We start from the raw sequence: 22294 nt of genomic DNA, 5'->3' as shown, positions 1-22294 counted from the left end.
GTTATAGACCTACAGTTAATATTATATTACTCTACAGGTTAGAGGTTAAAGACCTACAGTTAATATTATATTACTCTACAGGTTAGAGGTTATAGACCTAGAGTTAATATTATATTACTCTACAGGTTAGAGGTTATAGACCTACAGTTAATATTATATTACTCTACAGGTTAGGGGTTATAGACCTACAGTTAATATTATATTACTCTACAGGTTAGAGGTTATAGACCTACAGTTAATATTATATTATAGGTTAGAGGTTATAGACCTACAGTTAATATTATATTATATGTTAGAGGTTATAGACCTACAGTTAATATTATATTACTCTACAGGTTAGAGGTTATAGACCTACAGTTAATATTATATTACTCTATATGTTAGGGGTTATAGACCTACAGTTAATATTATATTACTCTACAGGTTAGAGGTTATAGACCTACAGTTAATATTATATTACTCTATATGTTAGAGGTTATAGACCTACAGTTAATATTATATTACTCTATATGTTAGGGGTTATAGACCTACAGTTAATATTATATTATATGTTAGAGGTTATAGACCTAGAGTTAATATTATATTACTCTATATGTTAGAGGTTATAGACCTACAGTTAATATTATATTACTCTATATGTTAGAGGTTATAGACCTACAGTTAATATTATATTACTCTATATGTTAGAGGTTATAGACCTACAGTTAATATTATATTACTCTATATGTTAGAGGTTATAGACCTACAGTTAATATTATATTATATGTTAGGGGTTATAGACCTACAGTTAATATTATATTACTCTACAGGTTAGAGGTTATAGACCTACAGTTAATATTATATTACTCTATATGTTAGAGGTTATAGACCTACAGTTAATATTATATTACTCTATATGTTAGAGGTTATAGACCTACAGTTAATATTATATTATATGTTAGGGGTTATAGACCTACAGTTAATATTATATTATATGTTAGAGGTTATAGACCTACAGTTAATATTATATTACTCTATATGTTAGAGGTTATAGACCTACAGTTAATATTATATTAATCTACAGGTTAGAGGTTATAGACCTACAGTTAATATTATATTATATGTTAGGGGTTATAGACCTACAGTTAATATTATATTACTCTATATGTTAGAGGTTATAGACCTACAGTTAATATTATATTACTCTATATGTTAGAGGTTATAGACCTACAGTTAATATTATATTACTCTACAGGTTAGAGGTTATAGACCTACAGTTAATATTATATTACTCTATATGTTAGAGGTTATAGACCTACAGTTAATATTATATTACTCTATATGTTAGGGGTTATAGACCTACTGTTAATATTATATAACTCTATATGTTAGAGGTTAAAGACCTACAGTTAATATTATATTATATGTTAGAGGTTATAGACCTACAGTTAATATTATATTACTCTACAGGTTAGGGGTTATAGACCTACAGTTAATATTATATTATATGTTAGGGGTTATAGACCTACAGTTAATATTATATTACTCTATATGTTAGGGGTTATAGACCTACAGTTAATATTATATTACTCTATATGTTAGAGGTTATAGACCTACAGTTAATATTATATTACTCTACAGGTTAGAGGTTAAAGACCTACAGTTAATATTATATTATATGTTAGAGGTTATAGACCTACAGTTAATATTATATTACTCTACAGGTTAGAGGTTATAGACCTACAGTTAATATTATATTACTCTACAGGTTAGAGGTTAAAGACCTACAGTTAATATTATATTATATGTTAGAGGTTATAGACCTACAGTTAATATTATATTACTCTACAGGTTAGAGGTTATAGACCTACAGTTAATATTATATTACTCTACAGGTTAGAGGTTATAGACCTATAGTTAATATTATATTACTCTACAGGTTAGAGGTTATAGACCTATAGTTAATATTATATTACTCTATATGTTAGGGGTTATAGACCTACAGTTAATATTATATTACTCTATATGTTAGAGGTTATAGACCTACAGTTAATATTATATTACTCTACAGGTTAGAGGTTATAGACCTACAGTTAATATTATATTACTCTATATGTTAGAGGTTATAGACCTAGAGTTAATATTATATTACTCTATATGTTAGAGGTTATAGACCTAGAGTTAATATTATATTACTCTATATGTTAGAGGTTATAGACCTACAGTTAATATTATATTATATGTTAGAGGTTATAGACCTACAGTTAATATTATATTACTCTATATGTTAGAGGTTATAGACCTAGAGTTAATATTATATTACTCTATATGTTAGAGGTTATAGACCTACAGTTAATATTATATTATATGTTAGAGGTTATAGACCTACAGTTAATATTATATTACTCTACAGGTTAGAGGTTATAGACCTACAGTTAATATTATATTACTCTATATGTTAGGGGTTATAGACCTACAGTTAATATTATATTACTCTATATGTTAGAGGTTATAGACCTACAGTTAATATTACTCTATATGTTAGAGGTTATAGACCTACAGTTAATATTATATTATATGTTAGGGGTTATAGACCTACAGTTAATATTATATTATATGTTAGGGGTTATAGACCTACAGTTAATATTATATTACTCTACAGGTTAGAGGTTATAGACCTACAGTTAATATTATATTACTCTACAGGTTAGAGGTTATAGACCTACAGTTAATATTATATTATATGTTAGAGGTTATAGACCTAGAGTTAATATTATATAACTCTACAGGTTAGAGGTTATAGACCTACAGTTAATATTATATAACTCTACAGGTTAGAGGTTATAGACCTACAGTTAATATTATATTACTCTATATGTTAGAGGTTATAGACCTACAGTTAATATTATATTACTCTATATGTTAGGGGTTATAGACCTACAGTTAATATTATATTACTCTATATGTTAGAGGTTATAGACCTACAGTTAATATTATATTATAGGTTAGAGGTTATAGACCTACAGTTAATATTATATTACTCTACAGGTTAGAGGTTATAGACCTACAGTTAATATTATATTATATGTTAGAGGTTATAGACCTACAGTTAATATTATATTACTCTACAGGTTAGAGGTTATAGACCTACAGTTAATATTATATAACTCTATATGTTAGAGGTTATAGACCTACAGTTAATATTATATTATATGTTAGAGGTTATAGACCTACAGTTAATATTATATTACTCTATATGTTAGAGGTTATAGACCTACAGTTAATATTATATTACTCTACAGGTTAGAGGTTATAGACCTACAGTTAATATTATATTACTCTACAGGTTAGAGGTTATAGACCTACAGTTATTATTATATTACTCTACAGGTTAGAGGTTATAGACCTACAGTTAATATTATATTACTCTACAGGTTAGAGGTTATAGACCTACAGTTAATATTATATTACTCTATATGTTAGAGGTTATAGACCTACAGTTAATATTATATTACTCTATATGTTAGAGGTTATAGACCTACAGTTAATATTATATTACTCTATATGTTAGAGGTTATAGACCTACAGTTAATATTATATTACTCTATATGTTAGAGGTTATAGACCTACAGTTAATATTATATTACTCTACAGGTTAGAGGTTATAGACCTACAGTTAATATTATATTACTCTATATGTTAGAGGTTATAGACCTACAGTTAATATTATATTACTCTATATGTTAGAGGTTATAGACCTAGAGTTAATATTATATTACTCTATATGTTAGAGGTTATAGACCTACAGTTAATATTATATTACTCTACAGGTTAGAGGTTATAGACCTACAGTTATTATTATATTATATGTTAGAGGTTATAGACCTACAGTTAATATTATATTACTCTACAGGTTAGAGGTTATAGACCTACAGTTAATATTATATTACTCTATATGTTAGAGGTTATAGACCTACAGTTAATATTATATTATATGTTAGAGGTTATAGACCTACAGTTAATATTATATTACTCTACAGGTTAGAGGTTATAGACCTACAGTTAATATTATATTACTCTATATGTTAGGGGTTATAGACCTACAGTTAATATTATATTATATGTTAGAGGTTATAGACCTACAGTTAATATTATATTACTCTATATGTTAGAGGTTATAGACCTACAGTTAATATTATATTACTCTACAGGTTAGAGGTTATAGACCTACAGTTAATATTATATTACTCTATATGTTAGGGGTTATAGACCTACAGTTAATATTATATTACTCTATATGTTAGGGGTTATAGACCTACAGTTAATATTATATTACTCTACAGGTTAGAGGTTATAGACCTACAGTTAATATTATATTATATGTTAGGGGTTATAGACCTACAGTTAATATTATATTACTCTACAGGTTAGAGGTTATAGACCTACAGTTAATATTATATTACTCTATATGTTAGGGGTTATAGACCTACAGTTAATATTATATTACTCTATATGTTAGGGGTTATAGACCTACAGTTAATATTATATTACTCTACAGGTTAGAGGTTATAGACCTACAGTTAATATTATATTATATGTTAGGGGTTATAGACCTACAGTTAATATTATATTACTCTACAGGTTAGAGGTTATAGACCTACAGTTAATATTATATTATATGTTAGAGGTTATAGACCTACAGTTAATATTATATTACTCTACAGGTTAGAGGTTATAGACCTACAGTTAATATTATATTACTCTATATGTTAGAGGTTATAGACCTACAGTTAATATTATATTACTCTATATGTTAGGGGTTATAGACCTACAGTTAATATTATATTACTCTATATGTTAGGGGTTATAGACCTACAGTTAATATTATATTACTCTACAGGTTAGAGGTTATAGACCTACAGTTAATATTATATTATATGTTAGGGGTTATAGACCTACAGTTAATATTATATTACTCTACAGGTTAGAGGTTATAGACCTATAGTTAATATTATATTACTCTATATGTTAGAGGTTATAGACCTACAGTTAATATTATATTACTCTACAGGTTAGAGGTTATAGACCTACAGTTAATATTATATTACTCTATATGTTAGAGGTTATAGACCTACAGTTAATATTATATTACTCTATATGTTAGAGGTTATAGACCTACAGTTAATATTATATTATATGTTAGAGGTTATAGACCTACAGTTAATATTATATTACTCTACAGGTTAGAGGTTATAGACCTACAGTTATTATTATATTATATGTTAGAGGTTATAGACCTACAGTTAATATTATATTACTCTACAGGTTAGAGGTTATAGACCTACAGTTAATATTATATTACTCTATATGTTAGAGGTTATAGACCTACAGTTAATATTATATTACTCTATATGTTAGGGGTTATAGACCTAGAGTTAATATTATATTATATGTTAGAGGTTATAGACCTACAGTTAATATTATATTACTCTACAGGTTAGAGGTTATAGACCTACAGTTAATATTATATTACTCTATATGTTAGAGGTTATAGACCTACAGTTAATATTATATTACTCTATATGTTAGAGGTTATAGACCTACAGTTAATATTATATTACTCTATATGTTAGAGGTTATAGACCTACAGTTAATATTATATTACTCTACAGGTTAGAGGTTATAGACCTACAGTTAATATTATATTACTCTGTTAGAGGTTATAGACCTACAGTTAATATTATATTATATGTTAGAGGTTATAGACCTACAGTTAATATTATATTACTCTATATGTTAGGGGTTATAGACCTATAGTTAATATTATATTACTCTATATGTTAGAGGTTATAGACCTACAGTTAATATTATATTACTCTACAGGTTAGAGGTTATAGACCTACAGTTAATATTATATTATATGTTAGAGGTTATAGACCTACAGTTAATATTATATTACTCTATATGTTAGAGGTTATAGACCTACAGTTAATATTATATTACTCTACAGGTTAGAGGTTATAGACCTACAGTTAATATTATATTACTCTACAGGTTAGAGGTTATAGACCTACAGTTAATATTATATTACTCTATATGTTAGAGGTTATAGACCTACAGTTAATATTATATTACTCTATATGTTAGGGGTTATAGACCTACAGTTAATATTATATTACTCTACAGGTTAGAGGTTATAGACCTACAGTTAATATTATATTACTCTATATGTTAGAGGTTATAGACCTACAGTTAATATTACTCTATATGTTAGAGGTTATAGACCTACAGTTAATATTATATTATATGTTAGGGGTTATAGACCTACAGTTAATATTATATTACTCTACATGTTAGAGGTTATAGACCTACAGTTAATATTATATTACTCTATATGTTAGGGGTTATAGACCTACAGTTAATATTATATTACTCTACAGGTTAGAGGTTATAGACCTACAGTTAATATTATATTACTCTATATGTTAGAGGTTATAGACCTACAGTTAATATTATATTACTCTACAGGTTAGAGGTTATAGACCTACAGTTAATATTATATTACTCTATATGTTAGAGGTTATAGACCTACAGTTAATATTATATTACTCTACAGGTTAGAGGTTATAGACCTACAGTTAATATTATATTACTCTATATGTTAGAGGTTATAGACCTACAGTTAATATTATATTACTCTATATGTTAGAGGTTATAGACCTACAGTTAATATTATATTACTCTACAGGTTAGAGGTTATAGACCTACAGTTAATATTATATTATATGTTAGAGGTTATAGACCTAGAGTTAATATTATATAACTCTACAGGTTAGAGGTTATAGACCTACAGTTAATATTATATAACTCTATATGTTAGAGGTTATAGACCTACAGTTAATATTATATTATATGTTAGAGGTTATAGACCTATAGTTAATATTATATTACTCTACAGGTTAGAGGTTATAGACCTACAGTTAATATTATATTACTCTATATGTTAGAGGTTATAGACCTACAGTTAATATTATATTACTCTACAGGTTAGAGGTTATAGACCTACAGTTAATATTATATTATATGTTAGAGGTTATAGACCTAGAGTTAATATTATATAACTCTACAGGTTAGAGGTTATAGACCTACAGTTAATATTATATAACTCTATATGTTAGAGGTTATAGACCTACAGTTAATATTATATTACTCTACAGGTTAGAGGTTATAGACCTACAGTTAATATTATATTATATGTTAGAGGTTATAGACCTAGAGTTAATATTATATAACTCTACAGGTTAGAGGTTATAGACCTACAGTTAATATTATATAACTCTATATGTTAGAGGTTATAGACCTACAGTTAATATTATATAACTCTACAGGTTAGAGGTTATAGACCTACAGTTAATATTATATTACTCTATATGTTAGGGGTTATAGACCTACAGTTAATATTATATTACTCTATATGTTAGAGGTTATAGACCTACAGTTAATATTATATTATATGTTAGAGGTTATAGACCTACAGTTAATATTATATTACTCTACAGGTTAGAGGTTATAGACCTACAGTTAATATTATATTACTCTATATGTTAGAGGTTATAGACCTACAGTTAATATTATATTACTCTACAGGTTAGAGGTTATAGACCTACAGTTAATATTATATTACTCTATATGTTAGAGGTTATAGACCTACAGTTAATATTATATTACTCTATATGTTAGAGGTTATAGACCTACAGTTAATATTATATTACTCTACAGGTTAGAGGTTATAGACCTACAGTTAATATTATATTATATGTTAGAGGTTATAGACCTAGAGTTAATATTATATAACTCTACAGGTTAGAGGTTATAGACCTACAGTTAATATTATATAACTCTATATGTTAGAGGTTATAGACCTACAGTTAATATTATATTATATGTTAGAGGTTATAGACCTATAGTTAATATTATATTACTCTACAGGTTAGAGGTTATAGACCTACAGTTAATATTATATTACTCTACAGGTTAGAGGTTATAGACCTACAGTTAATATTATATTATATGTTAGGGGTTATAGACCTACAGTTAATATTATATTATATGTTAGAGGTTATAGACCTACAGTTAATATTATATTACTCTACAGGTTAGAGGTTATAGACCTACAGTTAATATTATATAACTCTACAGGTTAGGGGTTATAGACCTACAGTTAATATTATATTATATGTTAGAGGTTATAGACCTACAGTTAATATTATATTACTCTACAGGTTAGAGGTTATAGACCTACAGTTAATATTATATTATATGTTAGAGGTTATAGACCTAGAGTTAATATTATATAACTCTACAGGTTAGAGGTTATAGACCTACAGTTAATATTATATAACTCTATATGTTAGAGGTTATAGACCTACAGTTAATATTATATTACTCTACAGGTTAGAGGTTATAGACCTACAGTTAATATTATATTATATGTTAGAGGTTATAGACCTAGAGTTAATATTATATAACTCTACAGGTTAGAGGTTATAGACCTACAGTTAATATTATATAACTCTATATGTTAGAGGTTATAGACCTACAGTTAATATTATATAACTCTACAGGTTAGAGGTTATAGACCTACAGTTAATATTATATTACTCTATATGTTAGGGGTTATAGACCTACAGTTAATATTATATTACTCTATATGTTAGAGGTTATAGACCTACAGTTAATATTATATTATATGTTAGAGGTTATAGACCTACAGTTAATATTATATTACTCTACAGGTTAGAGGTTATAGACCTACAGTTAATATTATATTACTCTACAGGTTAGAGGTTATAGACCTACAGTTAATATTATATAACTCTACAGGTTAGAGGTTATAGACCTACAGTTAATATTATATTACTCTACAGGTTAGAGGTTATAGACCTACAGTTAATATTATATTACTCTACAGGTTAGAGGTTATAGACCTACAGTTAATATTATATTACTCTATATGTTAGAGGTTATAGACCTACAGTTAATATTATATTACTCTACAGGTTAGAGGTTATAGACCTACAGTTAATATTATATTACTCTATATGTTAGAGGTTATAGACCTACAGTTAATATTATATTACTCTACAGGTTAGAGGTTATAGACCTACAGTTAATATTATATTATATGTTAGAGGTTATAGACCTACAGTTAATATTATATAACTCTATATGTTAGAGGTTATAGACCTACAGTTAATATTATATTACTCTACAGGTTAGAGGTTATAGACCTACTGTTAATATTATATAACTCTATATGTTAGAGGTTATAGACCTACAGTTAATATTATATTACTCTATATGTTAGAGGTTATAGACCTACAGTTAATATTATATTACTCTATATGTTAGAGGTTATAGACCTACAGTTAATATTATATTACTCTACAGGTTAGAGGTTATAGACCTACAGTTAATATTATATTACTCTACAGGTTAGAGGTTATAGACCTACAGTTAATATTATATTACTCTACAGGTTAGAGGTTATAGACCTACAGTTAATATTATATTACTCTACAGGTTAGAGGTTATAGACCTACAGTTAATATTATATTACTCTACAGGTTAGAGGTTATAGACCTACAGTTAATATTATATTACTCTACAGGTTAGAGGTTATAGACCTACAGTTAATATTATATTACTCTATATGTTAGAGGTTATAGACCTACAGTTAATATTATATTACTCTATATGTTAGAGGTTATAGACCTACAGTTAATATTATATTACTCTACAGGTTAGAGGTTATAGACCTACAGTTAATATTATATTACTCTATATGTTAGAGGTTATAGACCTACAGTTAATATTATATTACTCTATATGTTAGGGGTTATAGACCTACAGTTAATATTATATTACTCTACAGGTTAGAGGTTATAGACCTACAGTTAATATTATATTACTCTACAGGTTAGAGGTTATAGACCTACAGTTAATATTATATTATATGTTAGAGGTTATAGACCTACAGTTAATATTATATTACTCTACAGGTTAGAGGTTAAAGACCTACAGTTAATATTATATTATATGTTAGAGGTTATAGACCTATTGTCAATTTCCAGATTTCAGTTTCTATTCCATTTGTATGGGCACTGCAATGCTGCATCTAATTTCCTGTGTCAACTTTGACCCCTCCCCTTAACAGATCCTGGCCAATCCTGATCACCGCTTCAACACCAGCTCCCTGTATAAGAACGTGACTCTGGTGGCCTGGGACCCTGCTCCGTATGCTGTCAACCTGCACAAGGTGTGTTTGAAGCAGACACTATTCTCTTTCCTTACCTTGCCCACTCTGTCTGAGAAGCCCAGTAACAGCATCTAGCAGGCAATATGTAAAGAACGTCACCCAGCAGAGCCCCAAAGTCCTGTTGAATGGGTGGAGGATGGGCCAAGGTTACGATCAAACAAATCAAATGTTATTTGTCACATACACATGGTTAGCAGATTAATGCGAGTGTAGCGAAATGCTGGCGCTTCTAGTTCCGACTATGCAGTAATATCCAACGAGTAATCTAACCTAACAATTCCACAACAACTACCTTATACACACAAGTGTAAAGGGATAAAGAATATGTACATAAAGATATATGAATGAGTGATGGTACAGAACGGCATACGCAAGATGCAGTAGATGGTATAGAGTATAGTATATGAGATGCAGTAGATGGTATATGGTATATAGTAGATGGTAGATGGTATAGAGTATAGTATATGAGATGAGTAATGTAGGGTATGTAAACATAAAAGTGGCATTATTTAAAGTGGCCAGTGATAAATTTTTACATCAATTTTTCCAGGATTAAAGTGGCTGGAGTTGAGACAGTATGTTGGCAGCACCCACTCAATGTTAGTTTTGGCTGTTTAACAGTCTGATGGCCTTGAGATAGAAGCTGTTTTTCAGTCTCTCGGTTCCTGCTTTGATGCACCTGTACTGACCTCGCCTTCTGGATGATAGCGGGGTGAACAGGCAGTGGCTCGGGTGGTTGTTGTCCTTGATGGATCTTTATGGCCTTCCTGTGACATCGGGTGGTGTAGGGCAGGTAGTGATTCGTTGTGCAGACCTCACTACCCTCTGGAGAGCCTTACAGTTGTGGGCGGAGCAGTTGCCATACAAGGCAGTGATACAGCCCGACAGGATGCTCTCGATTGTGCATCTCTAAAAGTTTGTGAGTGCTTTTGGTGACAAACCAAATTTCTCCAGCCTCCTGAGGTTGAAGAGGCGCTGCTGCGCCTTCTTCACCACTCTGTCTGTGTGGGTGGACCAATTCAGTTTGTCCGTGATGTGTATGCCGAAGAACTTAACTTTCTACCCTCTCCACTACTGTCCCGTTGATGTGGATAGGGGGGTGCTCTCTCTGCTGTTTCCTAAAGTTTACAATCATCTCCTTTGTTTTAGTTGAAGTTGAGTGTGAGGTTATTTTCCTAACACCATGCTCTGAGGGCCCTCACCTCCTCCCTGTAGGCCGTCTCGTCTTTGTTGGTAATCAACCCTACCACTGTAGTGTCGTCTGCAAACTTGATGATTGAGTTAGAGGCGTGCATGGCCACGCAGTTGTGGGTACACTGTGGGGCCCCCTGTGGGGCCCCAGTGTTGAGGATCAGCGGGGTGGAGATGTTGTTACCTACCCTCACCACCTGGGGGCGGCCCGTCAGGAAGTCCAGTACCCAGTTGCACAGGGCGGGGTCGAGACCCAGGGTCTCGAGCTTGATGATGAGTTTGGAGGGTACTATGGTGTTAAATGCTGAGCTGTAGGCGATGAACAGCATTCTCACATAGGTATTCCTCTTGTCCAGATGGGTTAGGGCAGAGTGCAGTGTGGTTGCGATTGCGTCGTCTGTGGACCTATTGGGGCGGTAAGCAAATTGGAGTGGGTCTAGGGTGTCAGGGAGGGTGGAGGTGATATGGTCCTTGACTAGTCTCTCAAAGCACTTCATGATGACGGAAGTGAGTGCTAGGGGCGATAGTCGTTTAGCTCAGTTACCTTAGCTTTCTTGGGAACAGGAACAATGGTGGCCCTCTTGAAGCATGTGGGAACAGCAGACTGGGATAAGGACTCTCTCCCCTCCTTCTCTTTCCCTCTCCCCTCCTTCTCTGTCTCCCTTTCCTCATTTCCACCTCCTCCTGTCACCTCCTCTCTTTATTCCATGATTATTATGCCGCAGGACCAATCAGCCCCTCTCTCTGATCCTCCTCTTTCTTCATGTACCCCCCCTCACTTTATCCCTACCTCTCTCTGAGCTGAGGTGATCACTGATTAATAGACTTCATAGGACTCCTGGGTCCAGCAGGTTAATCATCACCCCCCCCCCCTCCCCCCCTATTTCTCCCCTCTCCTCTAATAGATTTGAATTATTTAGTCCTTAGGTCTTGTTTGTTATGTCATCACTTCACATCACATGCTGTTCTCTCTCTCTCTCTCTCTCTCTCTCTCTCGCTCGCTCTCGCTCTCGCTCTCTCTCTCATATATTTTACAATGGCTGTTAGACTAATACGCTGTTTAATTAAACAGGTGAGAACATAAGTGGAGACGGTTAGCAGGTGTTGCCTGAAATGTTGCAAAACAAACACACAGATCTACTACCTTCAAGGAAGTGTGTGTGTTTAATAGTTTTACCTCAGTAGAGCCCAGACATCAAGCTGTTAACTTGCTGACCCAGTCTCTCTCCATCGCTGTGCTGTCTCTCTCCTTCTCTCTGTCTATGAGAGCTGCCTGCCATTCACCACTCAGCCCTTCTTAATTTAATGAACACTTATCAGCCCACAATTTGTTTAAACATTATTCACACCACTAAAGTCCTTGTAACAACTGTTTTTTCACCCTGCTCCAAATTGGGCTAATTGATAGCTAATACAAGTTTATCATTTTTAAAGGCTAACACAACGTGCCATTTGAACACAGGAGTGATGGTTGCTGATAATTGGCAACTGTACGCCTATGTAGATATTCCATTAAAAATCAGCCAATAGAAAACCCTTTTGCAATTATGTTAGCACAGCTGAAAACTGTTGTTTTGATTAAAGAAGCAATAAAGCTGGCTTTCTTTAGACTATTTGAGTATCTGGAGCATCAGCATTTGTGGGTATGATTACAGTACTCAAAATGGCCAGAAATAAAGAACTTTCTTCTGAAACTCGTCAGTCTATTATTGTACTGAGAAATGAAGGCTATTCCATGCGAGAAATTGCCAAGAAACTGAAGCTCTCATACAACGCTGTGTACTACTCCCTTCACTGGCTCTAATCAGAACTGCACAACTGAGCAAGAGGACAAGTACAATTAGACTGTCTAGTTTGTCTAGTTTGAGAAACCGATACCTCACAAGTCCTCAACTGGCAGCTTCATTAAATAGTACCCGCAAAACATCAGTTTCAACTTCAACAGTGAAGAGGCGACTCCGGGATGCTCAGAGTTCCTCTGTCCAGTGTCTGTGTTCTTTTGCCCATCTTAATCTTTAATTTTTAATGGCTAGTCTGAGATATGGCTTTTCTTTGCAACTCTGCCAAGAAGGCCAGCATCCCGGAGTCACCTCTTCAATGTTGACGTTGAGGACACGTTTAAATGTTTTACTCACGTCGGCCATGTCTAACTCACGTAGTCCTTGTTAGCAGGCCGTGTCGGTGGCACTGTGCTATCCTCAAAGCGGGCAATTTTCTTTTGGCTGGTTTTCTTTTTGTAATCCCTGATTGTCTGTAGACCCTGCCACATACGTCTCGTATCTGAGCCGTTGAATTGCGACTCCACTTTGTCCTTATGCTGACATTTCGATTGTTTGATTGCCTTGCGGATGGAATAACTACACTGTCATATTTGGATGTTACAATCCCTGATGTCTCTCTGGAAAGCAACCTTGCCCTAATTTCATCTACCTTGTTATCTAGAGACTGGGCGTTAGCAAGTAATATACTCGGAAGCGGTGGGTGGTGTGCTCGCCTCCGAAGTCTGACCAGAAGGCCACTCCGTCTACCTCTTCTGCGGCAACATTGTTTTGGGTCAGACCCTGAAATCAGTTCAAATTCCTTGGATCGTTTGAACAAAGGATCTGCCTAGGGAAGGTCGTATTCCTGGTCGTAGTGCTGGTAAGTTGACGTCGCTCTGATATCCAATACTCCATCACTCTCCTTCTTGGTCAGCCCTTACACAGCCTGGAGGTGTGTTTTGGGTCATTGTCCTGTCGAAAAACAAATAATAGTCCCACTAAGCACAAACCAAAAGGGACGGCGTATCGCTGCAGAATGCTGTGGTAGCCATGCTGGTTAAGTGTGCCTTGAATTCTAAAATACATCACTGACAGTGTTCCTAAAAAAGCACACCCAAACCTTAACTCCTCCTCCTTCATGCTTCACGGTGGGAACCACACATGCAGAGATCATCCGTTCACCTACTCTGCGTCTCACAAAGACACGGAGGTTGGAACCAAACATCTCAAATTTAGACTCATCAGACCAAAGGACAGATTTCCAGCGGACTAATGTCCATTGCTCGTGTTTCTTGCCCCAAGCACATCTCTTCTTCTTATTGGTGTCCTTTAGTAGTTTTTTTTTTCCAGCAATTTGACCATGAAGGCCTGATTCACGTAGTGTCCTATGAACAGTTGATGTTGAGATGTGTCTGTTACTTGAACTCTGAAGTATTTATTTGGGCTGCAATTTCTGAGGCTGGTAATTCTAATGAATGTATCCTCTGCAGCAGAGGTAACTGTGAGTCTTCCTTTCCTGTGTTGGTCCTCATGAGAGCCAGCTTCATCATAGCGCTTGATGGTTTTGTGACTGCATTTGAAGAAACTTTCACAGTTCTTGAAAAGTTCCAGTTTGACTGACCTTCATGTCTTAAAGTAATGATGGACTGTCGTTTCTCTTTGCTTATTTTAGCTGTTCTTGCCATAAAATACTTGATATTTTACCAAATAGGGCTGTCTTCTGTATACCACCCCTACCTTGTCACAACACAACTGATTGGCTAAAATGCATTAAGAATGAAAGAAATTCCACAAATTAACTTTTAACAAGGCACACCTGATAATTTAAATGGATTCCAGGTGTCTACCTCATGAAGCTGGTTGAGAGAATGCCAAGAGTGTGCAAAGCTGTCATCAAGGCAAAGGGTGGCTACTTTGAAGAATCTCAAATAAATTTGGATTTGTTTAACACTTTTTTGGTTACTACATGATTCCATGTGTGTGTCTTCACTATTATTCTACAATGTAGAAAATACAAAAAATAAAGAATACCCCTTGAATGAGTAGGTGTGTCCAAACTTGTTGACTGGTCCTATACGTGTGTGTGTGTGTGTGTGTGTGTGTGTGTTGAAGTCGGTAGTGTACATACACCTTAGCCAAATACATTTAAACTCAGTTTTCACAATTCCTGACATTTAATCCTCGTAAAAATTCCCTGTTAGGTCAGTTAGGATCACCACTTTATTTTAAGAATGTGAAATGTCAGAATAATAGTAGAGAGAATGATTTATTTCAGCTTTTATTTCTTTCATCACATTCCCAGTGGGTCAGAAGTTCACATACACTCAATTAGTATTTGGTAGCATTGCCTTTAAATTGTTTCACTTGGGTCAAATGTTTCGTGTAGCCTTCCACAAGCTTCCCACAATAAGTTGGGTGACTTTTGGCCCATTCCTCCTGAGAGAGCTGGTGTAACTGAGTCAGGATTGTAGGCCTCCTTGCAGGCTTTTTCAGTTCTGCCCACAAATGTTCTATATAATTGAGGTCAGGGCTTTATGATGGCCACTCCAATATCTTGACTTTGTTATCCATAAGCCATTTTGCCACAACTTTGGAAGTATGCTTGCGGTCATTGTCCATTTGGAAGACCCATTTGCGACCAAGCTTTAACTTCCTGACTGATATATATTTTCCTGCCTCATGATGCCTTCTATTTTGTGAAGTGCACCAGTCCCTACTGCAGCAAAGCATCCCCACAACATGATGCTGCCACCCCGTGCTTCAAGGTTGGGATGGTGTTCTTCGGCTTGCAAGCCTCCCCCTTTTTCCTCCAAACATAACGATGGTCATTATGGCCAAACAGTTCTATTTTTGTTTCATCAGAGCAGGGGACATTTCTCCAAAAAGTAAGATCTTTGTCCTGTACGGTTGCAAGATTGGTTCCCCCGAGCTGACAAGGTGAAAATCTGTCATTCTGCCCCTGAACAAGGCAGTTAACCTGTTATGGCTGCAATCCCGATATCGGGATCGATATGACAACTACCAGTGAAAATAGAGGGCGCCAAATTCAAACCACAGAAATCTCATAAATAAATCTCATAATTACAATTCTTAAATCATTTTAAAGCTATTCTCGTTGTTAATCCCACCAAAGTGTCCGATTTCAAATAGGCAGCGAAAGCACTACTTTTTATTTATTTTACCTTTATTTAACCAGGCAAGTCAGTTAAGAACAAATTCTTATTTTCAATGACGGCCTAGGAACAGTGGGTTAACAGCCTGTTCAGGGGTAGAACAACAGATTTGTACCTTGTCAGCTTGGAGATTTGAACTTGCAACCTTCCGGTCACTAGTCCAACGCCCTAATCACTAGGCTACCCTGCCGCCCTACAAACAGTTAGGTTAGGTCTCCACCAAACCACAATAAGCACAGCCATTTTCCAGCAAAATATAGCATTCACAAAAAACAGAAATAAAGATCACTATCCTTGAATTATCTTCATCAGATGACACTCATAGGACTTCATGTTACACAATACATGCATGTTTTGTTTGATAAAGTTCATATTTATATTTAAAAAAATCTGAGTTTACATTGGCGCGTTAGATTCACTAGTTCCAAAAACATCAAGTGATTTTGCATAGCCACATCGTTTCAACAGAAATACTCATCATAAATGTAGATGATAATACAAGTTATATACATGGACTTAGAGATATACCTCTCCTTAATGCAGATTTCAAGAAAGTTTGACGGAAAAAGCAACCCACGCAATAATCTGAGACGGAGCTCAGAACAGTAGCCAAATTAGCAGCCATGTTGGAGTCAACAGAAACCAGAAAATACATGATAAATGTTTCCTTACCTTTGATGAACTTCATCAGAATGCAGTCCTAGGAATCCCAGGTCCACAATAAATGCAGTAGAAACTACTGACTGTTACAGAACCTTTGGACATTTTGTCACGTTATAGTGGACGCGCTTTGTGACTTCAGAATGTTGTTTACATATATCTTGAATAACGTTCCAACCGGAGAATTAGAATGACTTCAGATGAGCGATGGAACGCAGGTCCTTCCTCTGTGAATGCGCCTGGTGAAAGCATGGTCCACTCATGGCTGTGGTGACTATTTCCTGTGTCAATCAACCCCCCTTCACATTAGAGTCATCAGACAAAGTTCTATTGACTGCTGACATCTAGTGGAAGGCGTAGGAAGTGAAAACTCATCCATATCTTGCTGTAATTTTAATGAGAGCTTGGTTGAAAATCTGCCACCTCCAGAAACAAAAAACAGGAAGTGGAATTTCAGGTTTTTGCCTGCTATATGAGTTATGTTATACTCACAGACATAATTCAAACAGTTTTATAAACTTCAGTGTTTTCTATCCAATACTAATAATAATATGCAAATATTAGCAGCTATGACTGAGGAGTTTGATATGGGCACCTTTCATCCAAGCTACTCAATACTGCCTCTGCAGCCATATAACGTTAACCCACCGTTCCTAGGCCATCATTGGAAATAAGAATGTGTTCTTAACTGACTTGCCTAGTTAAATAAAGGTATTAAAAAATGTAAAAAAATAAATCGGCAAAATCGGTGCCCATAAATACTGATTTACGATTGTTATGAAAACTTGAAATCAGCTCTAATTAATCGTCCATTCCGATTAATCGGTCGACCTCTAATCAGAAGGTTCTAAAGCCATGACATCCTTTTCTGGAATTTTCCAAGCTGTTTTTAAAGGTACAGTCAACTTAGTGTATTTAAACTTCTGACCGACTGGAATTGTGATACAGTGAAGTGAAATAATCTGTCTGTAAACAATTGTTGGAAAAATGACTTGTGTCATGCACGAAGTAGATGTCCTAACCGACCTGCCAAAACTATAGTTTGTTAACAAAAAATTTGTGGAGTGGTTGAAAAACGAGTTTTAATAACTCAAAACCGTAGTTTTTTACCTCTAACTTTATGGAGTGGTTGAAAAACTAGGTTTAATGACTCCAACCTAAGTGTATGTAAACTTCCGACTTCCAACACACACACACACTCCTGCAAATGACTGCAGAAGGAAAAGTACTATCTGTCTCTGTGTGTTTGTCTGTCAGTCTCTGCCTCTCTCGCTGTCTGTCTCTTTTTTTCTTAGGCATTTTAGTCTAGAGTAGACTAACTATTACCCTCCTCTCTCTCTCTCTCTCTCTCTCTCTCTCTCTCTCTCTCTCTCTCTCTGTCTCTCTCTCTGTCTCCCTCTCAAACCTCTTTCCTTTCTCTTTCTCCCTCTCTCTTTCCCCTCTCTCTCTCTCTCTCTCTCTTTCCCCTCTCTCTCTCTCTCTCTCTTTCTCTACCCCCTCTCTCTCTGTCTCTCTGTCTCTCTCTCTGTCTCTCTCTCTGTCTCTCTCTCAAACCTCTTTCCTTTCTCTTTCTCTCTCCCTCTCTCTTTCCCCTCTCTCTCTCTCGCTCTTTCTCTCTTTCTCTACCCCCTCTCTCTCTCTTTCTCTCTGTCTCTGTCTCTCTGTCTCTCTCTCTCTCTTAAACCTCTTTCCTTTCTCTTTCTCCCTCCCTCCCTCTCTCTCTCTCTCTCTCTCTCCCTCCCTCTCTCTACCCCCTCTCTCTCTCACTCTCTCTCTCAAACAGTGGTATGCCAGTCCAGACTATAACCTGTTCAGTCCGTACGTGGAGCACCGGAGGCTCCACCCCACCCAGCCCTTCTACGTCCTACACCCCAAATATGTGTGGCATCTCTGGGATGTGATCCAGGGCAACACCCAGGAGACCATCCAGCCCAACCCACCCTCCTCTGGGTTTATAGGTGAGACAATTGCATACCCGCACATACACACGTACAAGTGCATGTGCATACACACATTACGCTCACACACAAAATCACACACTTACACAAGGGTTCTATAAAGCCGTCTCTGTGGTTCTAATGTTAACATTAGAGAGTGTGAGATGCGGCCAGTCGACCTCTCCATGTTGTGTAATAGAGTTCTTGGAGTCATGTTATTGTATTATTATAAAACAGCCATACAGGACCAGTCCTATAGCACCACTCATTGGGCTATTAAAATCTAGCGAATGTCATCATCAGAACAATGTAATTATTATTATATATTACAGTCCTCCTGTCACCTCGGGGTCCAGTCGCCATGCCAACAACATAAGTGTGTGTGTGGGGGGAGTTGGCATTATGTGCAATTTTCTATGCCCTAGATACAGCAATTATGACAATAGGTGTGTGTGTGTGTGTGTGTGTGCTTGAATCCTGTTTGTTCTAATTCCCCTGAGCCACCACCTTAACCTGCTAAATCATAGTATTTGACCAGAGTAAACCGTCTGGACCTGCTAAATCATAGTATTTGACCAGAGTAAACCGTCTGGACCAGCTAAATCATAGTATTTGACCAGAGTAAACAGTTTGGACCAGCTAAATCATAGTATTTGACCAGAGTGAACAGTCTGGACCAGCTAAATCATAGTATTTGACCAGAGTGAACACTCTGGACCATCTAAATCATAGTATTTGACCAGAGTAAACAGTCTGGACCAGCTAAATCATAGTATTTGACCAGTGTGAACCGTCTGGACCAGCTAAATCATAGTATTTGACCAGAGTGAACAGTCTGGACCAGCTAAATCATAGTATTTGACCAGAGTGAACAGTCTGGACCAGCTAAATCATAGTATTTGACCAGAGTGAACAGTCTGGACCAGCTAAATCATAGTATTTGACCAGAGTAAACAGTCTGGACCAGCTAAATCATAGTATTTGACAAGAGTCAACCGTCTGGACCAGCTAAATCATAGTATTTGACCAGAGTAAACAGAAGACAGACTGTTGGATGCCATCTAGGAGCTGGTCCTTTATGAGCACTTGATTGATTGGCCTTCCATATTTCTCTTTGACTTAGTTTAATGACACTTGATTGTCTAAATTGAATGGTGTGTGTGTGTGTGTGTGTGTGTGGAGTAGATAATGCAGACTCCAGTGCATTTTTAATAGCCACAGGAAGTTGACGTGTCTTCTGCTGTAACTCCACAGACTCCCCTTCTCCAGGCCTCTCAAGACCAGTTATTTCTGAATAGATTATGCATTACTGTTACAGGGCGGTATTTTGTGTTGCGGTGGGATTTGGGTGTTGTTTAGTTATACGGTAGTCGTTTAGTCCCATTTGGGGGGAACGATGTCTCAAAGATTTTATTGTCCCCAGTGATGTGGTGGTGTATTGTAGTGTGATATTACATATTGTTTAGGTAATTTGGTCAGTTTGGATTGCTCAGTAGACCAGTGAAACAACAAATCACACAAACACAGAGAGACTGAATTCAGCACTTTCTTTGTACAGGTTTGCATGAAGGGGGCGGGGGGGGGCACCCCAAACGTCACACATTAATTCATGAATTGAAAGCCAATTCTCCCCAATCAAAATGCTGGCAGGTCCGGCAACGTCCCGTTCCCCATATTTGAAATCCATGTAGTTCCTCAATAGAAAAGTTCAAGATCACCCACAGTCACCAGATCGCCCACAGTCACCAGATCGCCCACAGTCACCAGATCGCCCACAGTCACCAGATCGCCCACAGTCACCAGATCGCCCACAGTCACCAGATCGCCCACAGTCACCAGATCGCCCACAGTCACCAGATCGCCCACAGTCACCAGATCGCCCACAGTCACCAGATCGCCCACAGTCACCAGATCGCCCACAGTCACCAGATCGCCCACAGTCACCAGATCGCCCACAGTCACCAGATCGCCCACAGTCACCAGATCGCCCACCAGATCTCCCGCAGCTGCCAGATCACCCACAGCCACCAGTGTAGCAGTCACCAGTATCCTTCTGAGCTGAACTCATCTATTTCCTGTAGAAAGTAGTCTTTGTTCTCTTGATAAACTTCCAGTCTTTGTAGCCTTTACCATCTCTTTACTGGGTATCCCAATATAACATACCTAATATATCCCATAGCTTTAGTCCATGGCTGCATCTTATTCCACTTCTTTCCAGAGCCTTATGTGGTCGCTACTTTGGGGAATAGGGTGCAATCTGAGACACAGCCTCAAACGCTCTCATCAGTCTTCACAGTTCGGACAGCACGGAGGCTGGGAGTGGGAAACGCACTGGCTGTGTGTGTGTGTGTGTGTGTGTGTGTTCGAGGCGTGGGGTCGGAGTGTGTGTGTGTGTGTGTGTTCGAGGCTTGGGGTCGGAGTGTGTGTGTGTTCGAGGCGTGGGGTCGGAGTGTGTGTGTGTGGGGAGAGGGGGGGGTGAAATGTTACAGAGATACAGCTTTTCACTTGGGCAGTGCTGTGTGTTTTGTTGTTTGCCAGTGTGTTGAGCGATGGTATTTACACCAAGACAAGCAGACTGTCAATAGAGCAGAGTGACATCAAATGGTACACACACACACATTAATTCATACACACACACATACACAGAGTCCATACACACACACACATACACAGAGTCCATACACACACACACATACACAGAGTCCATACCCACACACACATACACAGAGTCCATACACACACACACATACACAGAGTCCATACACACACACACACATAATTCATACACACACACACACACACAGAGTCCATACACACACACACAAAGTCCATACACACACACACATACACAGAGTCCATACACACACACACATACACAGAGTCCATACACACACACACACACACAGAGTCCATACACACACATACACAGAGTCCATACACACACACACACACACACATACACAGAGTCCATACACACACACACACATACACAGAGTCCATACACACACACACATACAGAGTCCATACACACACACATACACAGAGTCCATACACACACACACAGAGTCCATACACACACACACACACACACACACACACAGAGTCCATACACACACACACACACACAGAGTCCATACACACACACACACACAGAGTCCATACACACACACAGAGTCCATACACACACACACACACACACACCATACACACACAGCGTCCATACACACACACATACACAGAGTCCATACACACACACACATATATTAATTCATACAC

At 36.2% G+C, this 22294-nt stretch overlaps 1 protein-coding gene across 3 annotated transcripts in view; it reads left to right on the top strand.

The window, feature by feature from the left end:
- Window positions 1-22294, top strand: part of st6gal2a (ST6 beta-galactosamide alpha-2,6-sialyltranferase 2a) — a 166952-nt gene that overhangs the window by 135145 nt on the left and 9513 nt on the right. For all 3 annotated transcript variants that reach the window (XR_005051374.1, XM_036975117.1, XM_036975116.1), the window contains exons 4-5: window positions 10196-10297; window positions 18865-19039. Coding sequence is in view for 2 of the 3 variants with exons in the window: in XM_036975117.1 (XP_036831012.1) it covers window positions 10196-10297; window positions 18865-19039 (277 nt within the window). In the remaining variant the exon portion in view is untranslated. The remainder of the gene's footprint in view (window positions 1-10195; window positions 10298-18864; window positions 19040-22294) is intronic.

This window comes from Oncorhynchus mykiss, chromosome 3, assembly GCF_013265735.2.
Source record: "Oncorhynchus mykiss isolate Arlee chromosome 3, USDA_OmykA_1.1, whole genome shotgun sequence".
NCBI classification, from domain to species: Eukaryota; Metazoa; Chordata; class Actinopteri; order Salmoniformes; family Salmonidae; genus Oncorhynchus; species Oncorhynchus mykiss.
The sequence above is the reverse complement of the archived record's forward strand: the minus strand, read 5'-3'. Positions and strand labels throughout refer to the sequence as shown.